The sequence below is a fragment of the Atractosteus spatula genome, chromosome 5, assembly GCF_055471065.1.
Source record: "Atractosteus spatula isolate fAtrSpa1 chromosome 5, fAtrSpa1.hap1, whole genome shotgun sequence".
NCBI lineage: Eukaryota > Metazoa > Chordata > Actinopteri > Semionotiformes > Lepisosteidae > Atractosteus > Atractosteus spatula.
In genome coordinates, this window is record NC_142710.1 from 58,641,053 (window position 1) to 58,653,360 (window position 12,308).

At 37.7% G+C, this 12,308-nt stretch overlaps 1 protein-coding gene across 1 annotated transcript in view; it reads right to left on the reverse strand.

Annotated features, from left to right (window-relative positions):
- Positions 1-10,543, reverse strand: part of dock3 (dedicator of cytokinesis 3) — a 247,429-nt gene extending 236,886 nt beyond the window's left edge. Inside the window, exon 1 of the mRNA XM_088915677.1 lies at positions 10,483-10,543. Coding sequence (XP_088771803.1) covers positions 10,483-10,519 — 37 coding nt within the window. The 5' untranslated portion in view covers positions 10,520-10,543. The remainder of the gene's footprint in view (positions 1-10,482) is intronic.
- Positions 10,544-12,308: the final 1,765 nt, after the last annotated feature.

The following is a 12,308-nucleotide window of genomic DNA, read 5'->3' on the forward strand; positions in this document are numbered from 1 at the left end:
CATCATTGTTTCCCATATCCAATATTCAGTGACAGTGCAGTAATGTAGACCCTCTTTATATTTGGTGTCTTGGTCTGCACATAATTGAAGGTAATGCTGCACCAAATTAAACCAATAAAACCAGCCACATATGCAAAAGTAAAACAGAATACTAAAGCACTTCTAAACACTGTGTGAAGTGTATATAAGAAATCCATTGTGTCATGGTGAAAAATACAATACAGGGAAATTAGTCTACAATATAAGGTCAAGACCAATTCATTTGGAAAACTATACCTTAATGTGCTAATTATACATGCACAAATACAAAACACTATTCAAAGCAAATGAAGAAGGAAACCATCTAATTATCTGGAATAAATATTTCTCTTTTTAATTAAATTGTACTTCACTTTGTTAATACATCAAAGGCATCCTTCAGAAATTTTATCAATGGTTCTGCAGACTGTAATATTCACTAATCCTGGCCTACGATGCCAAGTTGGGTAGCAAATTTACAACTAATTTTAATCAGGCTCTGCAGAACTACATTTTAATCATGCATCTTCCCCATCTCTGCTTGTATATATGTCATAGCTCATATATACAAGTACAGATATAAATGAGCCTTTTATCTGAACTAGTATTAGTCACACATGCTTGACCTAGCATGACACATCATCATAAATAGCCCTTTACTTAAAAAGTGCTAAAAAAATTATTAATCATTATCTGCAGTCCAGTTTGGGATTAACTACATCCAGGATTTAATTAATTGGCATCTTTCCACTTTTGCACACTAAGCTTTATCTCCTCTGCCATGGGTTGTTTTTTTTTTTTGCATAGCTCCAAAATAAACCACACAGAGGAATATTTTTAGAAACTTAAATGTACAATGTTAAAAGGCAAAAAGTAATGGTAAACGTACAAACATGTCAAGGAAGGCAAACCTGAATAAAAATGATTTTTAGTAGTTTATTTCTTCAGTTTGAGCTAAGACGAGCTACGGCAAGTATTTTCTAAAAGTGGTTATCCCATTTAAACAATTCTCTGTCTCATTTTCTGTATCTAGTGAAATGAGTGAAATACACAATAGACTTATTCATACATGTCTTTACTGGGGTTGCTTTTGGTACAAATTTCATACAAATGTTGATTTTGCCTTTCCTCTAAATATTGTATGTGGAAAGCAAAACTTCTCAGCTAGACAACAACTCCCTAGTTTTTGCCACGTCTTTGGTATGAATACAGAATGCTTAGGAGGCCTACAGTCTAGCAGTGAATTCTGTCTGCCCCATTGCATCACAAAGGTCCATTCATTAAGTGGCAGTGTGAATAGCTGTTTTTGCAATATGCCAGAAACTTCTGAACGATTTGGAAAGGCTCCATGAGTTACCTCCCACTTGAAGCCTGGAATGCAAACACTTCTGTCCCAGTGAAAAGTGGATTTGTTTACAGCAAGGCCACTGTTTTTCTTTATCTAACCTTGGTCTGATTCATAAATGTTTGTAGCACTGAGTTGTCTATGTCTTCTGAACCTTTCCTGACTTCATGATGATATTCATAATATGCCAAATAACTGCAAAAGAAACCCATGCTTTGAGCATCATAGTGATACGGAGAGTTATACAGTACATTCAGTATTCAAAATAAATACACAGACAGCATTTAAAATCCTTCTAAAAGGTAGTGATTTTCTTTACAAAGTCAGCAGCTATGTCCCTCTTGAAATTCAAAGATTCAAGGTATCAGTCTTCTATGTTTTTTTTTCTTGTCTAGAACTTGTTCTTTGCATGTTAGAATGGATTCTAATACTTTTTAATTCTCTGTTTTTTAGACCTAGAATTAGCAAGAAACAAACTGGAGGACACAAGCTGGCACTATGTGCTGGTGCATTTAATACAGAGAATAGGAAGGATTTTGTTTTTACAAAAAGGGTGGTGGGGGTCTGGAACAAGTACTGGAAGTACTCAGCCATATTGTTGAAGCCAATAACCCGGCTTCTTTCAAGAAATGGCTGGAAGAGATTCTTGGATCTGGTTATAGCAACCAACAGTGCAGAAGGGTCAAATGGCTTCCTGTCTGCTGTATAATGCTCTTATATTATACAGTCTATTACTTTCTATGTTAAATTCTTGTTAGAAATACACAGGTTTCAATGTATTTGTTTCCTATTACAAGATAAGGAAATGAACACACTTCTTTATTCAGTGTTGTTAGTACATGTTTGAGAAAACTATTTAGCACCACATGATTGTGTATAAGATACAATTTATTTCATTCTACAATCACACATAATGAATGTATAGCGACTTCTGTTGACAGAGAAAATATTGAGCTTTCAAAGCGAGGCCTTATGAGCCACAGTATCCCTGTGTCATCTAAAGATTACACAACATGATTCCATTCCAAACTGCCTATTGGCCAAACTGCTCATTAACAGTCACAGTGCAATTCTGGACAGCATTATCACAGGAAGCATTAAGGAAATGTGAATGGAACACAGTATTGATCTACAAAAGAGAAGAAGGATTACAGTGTTCTATTTGACTTCCACTGTAACACTGTTTGGATGGCAGCCCTAAATATTGAACTGCCAATTTTAAAAAGTAGAGGGATCATTCATAAGTTCCTGTGACTAACTATTCTTGGCTTTTCTTCATTATGTACAATCTGCACTTCTTGGAAAAGGGCCTAAAGTGTAAAAAAATACCTCCAAGTAAAGATGAGGGATCTTTTTAATGGAGCATTTAACCTTATTTTTTGCCAGCGTCCTTAGCATTGAAATTTCAGAAATCTGTGATGGATTTCCTATTTCCTATTACCTCCAGAATAACCTCACAGTGTGGTTTGTTTTTGGTCAGAGCAGTGATGTGAATGCCAAAGAGGTGCTAATTTATATTTAAATCTGTGTGCTTCAAAGATCTGTTTGACACATCTTTGAGAAAAGAGGTCTTAATCATAGATTACAGTAGAGAAGGCCAATAATCTATTCAAATTTCTTCTTTTTAAATTCCACACAACAATCCCCAAAGATTTAAGTTTCCATTTGAAAACTGGCTCAGTGAAAGTGTTTACTGGCCTGATTCACCCAGATTTTCTTTACTGCCAGTCCTGACCTAAAACTGGGCTAGATCAATGCAAGGTAACACGTTGTGCTCATACAGCTACAGTACTCTATTCCCACACCACTGCTAATTCCCACTCGCAGGACTGTCTACAAAGTAATATTTTCATCCTATGATTAACAATTCCTTTTCCCTGCATCGATCTAAAGAGTCTGAGTTTGAAATTACATACTAGCAAGACGCAGCATAAGATCAACCCTCAGACAGGTCAGTTTGACACTAAAGCCAACACTCCAAACTGCGTTTATGGGTAAAAGCAAGAAAGATACTTCATTGGTAATAGAAAAAGAAATTAAACTTGACCAAAATATTGCAAACCTTACACAAAAATCAATTTTAAAAAAAAATCACCTGTCCCTTTTTGCATTGCGAGCAACCCACAATGACCCTAAACTCTTCTATGAGGAAAACTGCTCACTACGGTTTACATTCCATCCACATATCTTACCCTAATTTTAAATGCCTTTGATCATTGCGGTATGACATGGGTATTATAAGCAGATAGGGACAATTTTTCCCAGATGATGGAACGACCCTGCATTAAACAGCGAAAGAGGTAACTGTGAGGCATGACGATGGAAACCAGGGCCTTGAACTTTAAATTTCCTACAATAAGTCAGTAAAACCCTGATTCACATACCTAATTTCTTAGTACGCCCAAAACCTCTCTTTTTGATTAGCACATCAAAGTAAAGTTGAGTATCAAAATGTGCAATTTATCTCCTTAATGCCGTGCAAGGACACACACACACATGTAACCAGGTGAATCAAAAGGAAAAGCTTTCATCACATGGAACTTAATATGCTATTCAGGCATATTCATTCAAGGGAGGCAGACTCTATTTGTTTTATATAAATATTAACAAAGGGCAAAACATTCATTCTTAACTGTTTATATATACTGTACATATCAACGAACACAGTACTGTTTTGAAACATAGTCCAACAATATGAAACTGGTCTGGTTAATTTACATAAATATTTATTTTTCAAAAATGTATGACACTGTTACACTGCCAATGTATGCATTTGATAGCAGGTAGGCTCAATCACATTCTTCAAGAATCTCAGTTACTTACATGTTCATGCTTTTTGTTATTATGTATGGGACATAAATATAGACTTGTTTCCGTTTCATTCCATTTATTGCAGCATTGCATGTTGTTTTTTAATAATCTTTAATAATCTCATAATCTGTCTGCCACAACACAAAAAAAATGATTTGAGCCCACTTTCACAAAAGCTCAAAATTGCATTTTTGATGGCTGGGGACAATCAGGGCCAGCCCCTGTCACATCAGGGAAACAGGAACAATTGAGGCATTTCTCCACCGAATTTTAAGGACCCTTCACTTATTTTTAATTTGCAGTCTATGTGTATGAAACAAATTCTGGAAAACTAACCTACACACAGTGTAACATACATTCTCAACATCACTGATTAATTTTCCTTCAGTTCAAGTATAGTAATCAGCCTAAATTATTCGGTGCTTCAAACTTTATTCTCAATCACAAAGAAATAACAGACACAAACAACATTTTTTCAGCTTTTTACTGTATTATATTTTGACATAAGACTCCTGGATTCTCTCTGACTCTATGTAGTGCACACAAATATACTGTACTTTAAATATATTGCAAATATACCTTAAACTCTCCATCAGGTGTTTTCTTTTATATTTGTTTAATATAGCAGCCATCTTAAATGGAGAAAAGTCAGCTGAGCCTAAAACTTCATCTTCAAAACTTACAAACTCCTGGTAGAGGATTGGTAAGAGAAGCAGTCTAAACACAGAAACACAATCGGTGATAGTGGGAGGCACTTCTCAGATTTAAATGACAAAGACTACAAACCACAGTTTCGACGCAAGCCACTGCCTTTATAAGGCACTATTATTTGTAATATTTGCTTAATTATTTCACTTAATGAATAACAAGTGAATGCATCTTTTATTTAGATATGAATACATCTGTGGATATGCCCAAAGCCTTCTTTGTAACCAAAGTCGCTATGTACAGTACAGTATGTGGTGATTTTCCTTAAGAAACTAGGAGGATAAATCTGTAGTAGAATGTTTCAGTGAAACAGGAACATGTTTAGCTACCATACCTTTTCAGATACCTAAATCACAGTGGTGTCCTAAACATTTCTAAGCCTTGATCTTTAACATGGAAGTATGCGCTGAAGGGTACACGATTAAATGCTATTTAATTGAACGGCTGCTTTAGTTCTAGGTGATTAAATTAGTTTCCATCTTGCATCTGAATCCAGCCATGTAAAATATGACAAAATTAATCAGAATCTGCCACATCTGCAATTATGATCAATTCACAGTGGGCTATTTCACTCAGCCATTCAGAAAGAAGAGACAGGCTTCTAGAATCTGACAGTCAAAAAAAGCATTCAGAGCTTTTCTGTGCTGTTTTTATACAAATGAAAGAAATGCAGCAATGAGAACAAAGTTATTTCAATAAGAAAGCAAAAGAGGATAATACACATTTGCAATAAGAAGTAACTGAACACTTTAACTGCAAATTCTAAAAATGATTGATTTCTTTGATTAGAATACCCTTAGTTGGCTAAAGCTGAAATTGCCATGATAAGACAGCAAAGGTTAAACTAGATAGTTAAACTAATGTAATCTTGAGAAACAATTCCCAAGATATCACACAGTCATATTAACTTATTGTATCACACAAACATCCCATAGTTTATCCAGCATCTGTTCCATAACAAATGGGAAGTAATTACAGACCAACCCTCTACATTCTTCACCTGTACACATTCATTTACGCATATCAGCACAATAATGCAATACAAATAGGGAAATTATAACCTCAGGATTTATTCTTTTCACAAATGAAAATTTACGCTCAGCAAGAAATGCTCTTGTGAAACAAGTCTTTCCATTTTAGACTAGTTGTCCTCAAGAGCTGTGTGGGGATTCCACATCCTGGGGCTGTAAATGAATATTCTGCACAGAAGATTTAATACAGACATGCATGTTTTGGGAAAGTCGTTACAAATCAATGGTTAATGAAGACACTGGAATGAAGGAACTCATGGTGGTGAAGCAGGAGCTGGATTTTTGGACCAGTCTCTGGTTTTGTTTTTTTCAGTCCTTGTCAGGTCAATCCTCACCTATGGTCAGGAAGTTTGAGTAGCGCCCAAAAGAATGAGATGACTGGTAGAAGAGATGACAGCAGAAAAGAGGTTTGTTCGTAGGGCTCCAGGGCTTACTCATGACAGGGTTAGGAGCTCAGCAGTCTGGAAGGACCCTGGAGTACAGTCTGTGGCATTACGTGGGGGTGTGCCCAGTGTGGAGGCGGAGCCCTGGCACACTGGGCCTCGACTTTGTAGTCCCAGCTGTCCTGGCTTCTAGATGATGAGCCTCAGCTGGGTGGGTCCAATAAAGGCACACTGGACACCCCCAACAGGATGAGCAGGGACATCTCCGGAAGGGGGGAATTTTCACCAACAGTCCCGGAGGGGATTGCAACCGCATAACGTTTTCTTTTCATTTTTCTTTTTGCCTGTCCCATCACGCACTTTCACTGGGGCAGGCATACACACACATTTTTGTTATGCACTCAGTCCTTGTTTTGTTTGTGCCTTAGGTGCCTTGGACCCCGCTAAATAGGGTCAGTCCGGTCTGGTCACGGCTGTGCTAGAGGCTCTTTTGTTTTCCCAGGCTGGACCCCGTTAAAAAGAGTGAGCCCAGCCTGGAGGTAATGCAGTGCAGCGGTACTTTTTCTTTTTGTCTTTTTGTTATTTTTCCACTTTTTTCGTATTATTTTTGGTCCCTGCTAACCTCACTGGTTGCGTCACGGCGCCTCCCACTCCACACTGTCACACGTCTCTGCTCCTCCAGATTGAGGTTTGTGGGGAGGATGCCTCCTGGGTGCTTCCCACCGGAGGTGTACGGGGCACGGCCCACAGAGAGGAGACCCCAGGCCAGACCCAGGACCTGTCTCTCAGCTGGCCTGGAGCACCTGGGAGTTCCCCAGGAGGAGCTGGAGACTGTTGCAGGGGAGAGAGAAGTCCGGTCTACTCCACACAGCCTGTTACCACCAACAGTTCGTGGTTAGAAATTCAGATGAGATGGCAAAACAAGCTTTTGCAGAATCTTGTGAAAGGGTCAAAGTGAAGGTCTTCAGCACTTTTTTTTGCCATTCATGGAAGTCACCATCAGAGACAGCTACAGAATTTAGCAGCTGACACGAAATGTGAAAGTGTTCCAGCCACCTGATGACCCACAATGGTTCTCTTCTGGAGCAAAACACTTCCAATTTTTAATCCTTCCCATATTTTTTCTTCTACTTCAACCCCATTGTATTTAAAAAAAGCAATCTGCACATATACTTTCCCATTAAGATTCCAATTTACAAAGATTATTTTTAATCAAGTCTTTTTAAAAGGAGCTTTTCACCACTCCTATCTCTCAAGGGTGGTTATGAGATTAAAACTGCCATGAAACATCAGAGTTAATTTGATTCAAATATCCTTCTAAAACTGTGGTGTGAGACTCCTCCGTAACCTTCAAGTAAATTAAAATGAATATGCTTGCCTCAAGTCAAACCATGATTCTAATCTAAACTGTGCAAAAGCTAGAACTGGTGTAACTAAATTTGCTATGCCTTGACACAATTAATGACAATAGCTTTTGTTACAGCATATACTGCATAACCTATCCCAACAACAAAGCTAGACTTAACCTAAGCACTAGAGTTGCAATGGCAAAGATAAAAAGCAATAGATCTGTCTGATCACTTCTCTGCAGAAAAACTGTAACAAAGAGCACAGCTGTAAACCAGAAATGATGTCCACACTCCATTGCGCTATTTACAGTACTATGAAAACACAGAGACACAGACAGAATACAGGGAGAAGAAATATAATAGTCATCTCACTGAAAAAGGCTAGGCTCTTGCATCGATTCAGTGTTACTTTCCAGGCAGACTATGGGAAACTTTAAGTGACAGTAGAAGTCCTATAACAGATTTCTGTTTTCATAATAGAGAGCAAAACATACACTGAAAAAAAAACAACCAGGCTTATCCCTTCTGTAGTCATAAAATAAAAATACCTAGGCTTATGAGTCAATGAGTTAATCGTCTAGAAAACATTCACTGATCAAATTCTTTAAACAAAAGTATGTACCTGCTAGGGTTATTAAACAATCACATACAGTATTTGAAAGAAAAAAAGTTGTCCAAGATGACTTTGGGCTATAATTTTCAGGAGAATAAAAAAACAATCCATCACCCTACTTTCCAAACTTCTTTATTATTGTTGATATTATTTTATTATTATATTTAATTCAGATACAACCTCTTCACTATTGCTTTCTCCTGGGATGAACATGGGTCAGCAAAATTATTCAAGTATTCAATTTGGGTCCAGACAGATGTACTGTAGTTGAATATCCTTCCTCTACTCCAAGTAGTTAATGCTGGAGAGAGACACGCAGAGGTAGCTTGCTGGTTGCACACCCTTATTTGCCAAAGCGTAGGCGTCAGTGATGAAGCTACAAGCATTTTATAGTCGTGTGAAAGAACGTGTTTATTTTGTGGTACAGTATGTCGTACAGATAGAAAACCAGGAGATCACGTACTGCGGTTATCCTCTCAGACACGCGCACACAGGTTTCCGAACGCTGCGATATTCCCTTTCAAAGCACATTTTTTTAAATACTTAATTTGTCTTGAACATTAACCTCGGACAAATTTACTGCAATACCGCAGGTTACATTTAAACTTGATTTTTAGACTCGTCCTCCGTGCTCTATCAATCGTTTATATATATATATTAGACACCAGAGGGCGCTAATCGTGTTAATTGTGTTCATTTGAATGACTCAGACAGGGAAAACAATATTACAGTACAGAATTGCAATTTTGTTTCCAAGTGATAGGGAATAGGAATGTCATAGTAACTCATAGGAATTTTCGTTTTATCACAGCGCAAGTAGAATTTCCCTTCATGTTTTTCAATCTTGGTTCTCTTAGCGAACAAGCCTGCGCATGAACACCAATTCCATTCACTGCAAAATTGTACCAGCTTTATTCGCTAATTTGATTCTTTTTTCATTCTTTTTGATATGATTCTTGCTTCTTAGATCGGAAACTATACTGACCAAACCGCAGGGCGCTACCCTCTTTCGGTAGATGGAATGGGGAATGGAGCTTTGAAATACACTGACGGTTTGTACTGTACAAAATAAAGATCACTATCACTGTGAGAGGAAGATAAGAGGAAATACGGACTACTGTTGACCGATGATTTGATTTTCCTCTTTAAGTCGTAACTAAACTGCTTAGAAATTATTAATCAAACACCTCGAGACACCTAAACATAACACGAACTGAGAAGGAGCAGTTAAACCCTACTGTAAGTGTTGGAAATACTATTAAGCCGATGTATTTATGACGACTGCAGGAATATTTTATCTTTCTTCATTGCATTTTGTTCCAGGGTGAACTCTGACTATAATTTAATATCAGAAAATCGTTTTCACGAGAAACGGGAATGGCTTACGTGAGATGTCTTAGATATTTTATTATCGATTGCTCTTCAGCTCAGAGGAGCGCTAATGATCTTCTTGTTTACTCATAGTGCATTACGACTATTAACTCACAAACACTATCTAGACATTGTAGGGTCTATGTCAAGAAAACTAAATTCTAATAACCGCTGCTGTTCTCGGTGGTTATTATACTAAAAGGGTTCCTTTATAGTTTTTGTCCATACACCTGTTTGAAAGAAAGGTGTTTTTAGCGTCCCCTGACGGTTTGTTTGATATAGCACTACACTTTTGCCGTTTGTAAGGCACAGAAAATCTGTTTACTGTATTCAACACCTTGAACTGGCTTGCCAGATAACATCTTTACACCTGCACATTAAACAGCAATATATATATATTGCTTATGCATGGGGATGCCATGTTTCTCTGGAAACACAATCTAACCTGCAGAACCAGAACATAACCAGCATCAGCTGAACTCTAATAAAGATTACAGCGTTAAAAACATTAAAATATTGATTATATTTTGAAATCCTATGTTTAATTTTCGTATACTTTTTCAACAGCAGTACGTGCTTTATCGCTATCAGTGATTTCATTTAGCTTGTATGAGGCTAATAAAAGATACCACATTCAAAATACTCATAAAAATACAAATTGTTCCAACCAGATTTTAATCTACGCCTACAAACCCAAAACTAAAATTAAACCCCACAACAGCATATTTTTATTTGAATATTATGAGTGTAATGTGTTTTTTTTGTAAATCAATACTTGTGAATGGACGAAATGTCAAACTAAACAAAAAAAAAATCAAAGGATTGCGCAAATAAGCGAACAATATTAACTTACCGACGCCAATTTTCTCTTCTTCTGTGGGAGTCCACATGATCCTGGTAAAATTCCCAAGAAACCAAAGCGTGATTTACTCGTTTTCATGGAAGGAAAAATAAGTCAAAGTTGCATAAACCTCTCAGCTCCCCGTTATCTCTTGTAATTCACGTTAGGAGTATGGAATAAAAACGTAATAATGAATTATTTTTTCTGAAAACGGAGCATTTCCTTACGCTTCGCCCGTCTATCCTCGCTCTGTCTTGCTAAAGTATATATTATCTGTGCAATGTTGTTATCCGTAATCTCTTCCCAGCTGTGTACGGGAATCTGTTACCAACCCTGTCACTACTGCAGCATCTCCGACAGTCTGAAGCTGTAATGTAAAGACCGTGATTTTATTCGCACGCACGGTAACGCATTCCTTTCCCACTCTTTTCTCGAGCTAACTTCAGCAGAAGCTGACAAATTACAAGTCGACTCCCTGTTGCTTCAAAAATAAAATATTTCCAACACTCTTTTTTTTTTTTTCCTTTTATAAAATGTCCCAATATATACGGGAGCTGTAGCGGGTACTTGCTATACAGATCCCCGCAGCTGCGCCATCTTTCCACCGCCGTCACATGACGCAGCTTCTCAAACAGTCCATTTGTAGGGCTCCCGGGAGAAACCCTCAAACAAACCCATAGTCACACAGGGCACAGCCCTGCTAGCGGACACGACTGTTTCAGGGTATTAACAGCAAAGCGTGTGAATGATTGATCAGTTCTGAATTTATCCAAAGGGTGTTTATTATCACTTTTAATCATTGTTTGTAGCTACATTTGCAGTTCGAATGATGTACACAATTGCTCTCTATGTAATTGTAACATACAGTATACATATGTATTCAAAATGTAAACTTTAGAACACAATTTGTTTCAAGCGTGGTGAAACAAATGATGTTTTTTTTCTTTAAGCCAAACAACCACAGACACGTTGTGCGGTAAAGTTAAAAGTAACACTAATGCTTATTCAAAAGGCGGATTATTGCGCTTTTGTTGGCACTAAGAAGCCTTCACTCAGTTGGCGTCTGGAGCAGAAACAAACTACATAACGTACTGTATACAAGGGAAAAGATCATTGGGTTTTTTTTTGTCAGGAGATCTTGATGTTTCGAAGATAAACTGTATGATTCATGTGTTAGAAGCTAGGCGTAATGCCTTGTCCTACAGTACATCAGATATGGATTTGTGGATTTAAAATAAGTAAAAGATTTAGGCACAATGACATACTATCCAGGCTTTGGATCTGTTACAAAAAGCGTGTTGCTGTGAATAAAGAATAGCAAGGACGACCTGTTGCTGAAAGAGCATGTCGTACTACAAAGTGGTTAGCATTGCTACCTCACAACACTGGAGCCCTGGGTTCAATTTCTGACTTTGGGTGCTACAGTATCTGCATGGAGTTTATACTGTATGTTCTCCCTATGTTCTCATTGGTCTCCTCAGGGTGCTCTGGTTTCCACAGACTGTCCACAGACATGCTGGTAGGTTAATTGGCTTCTGTAAAAAAGTGGCCCTGGTGTGTGTGTGTGTGCCCTGTGATGGACTGGTATCCAGGATGTAACCTGCCTTGCATCCATTGCTTCCCCACAACACTGGATAAAACAAAACATATGGATGGATGGAGTTGTACATTTGGGCAAGTTATACTATTATATCTTTTCCTTTCAGAACAGGGTGGATGAATTGCAGTGGGGGTCAGCTACACTCTAATTTACGTCAGTGAACTAGCTACCTAATTTTTCCAGTTTCACACATTTTTCTTGGTGGTGATTTCTACAGTATGTTTTTCTTGCTCATCAA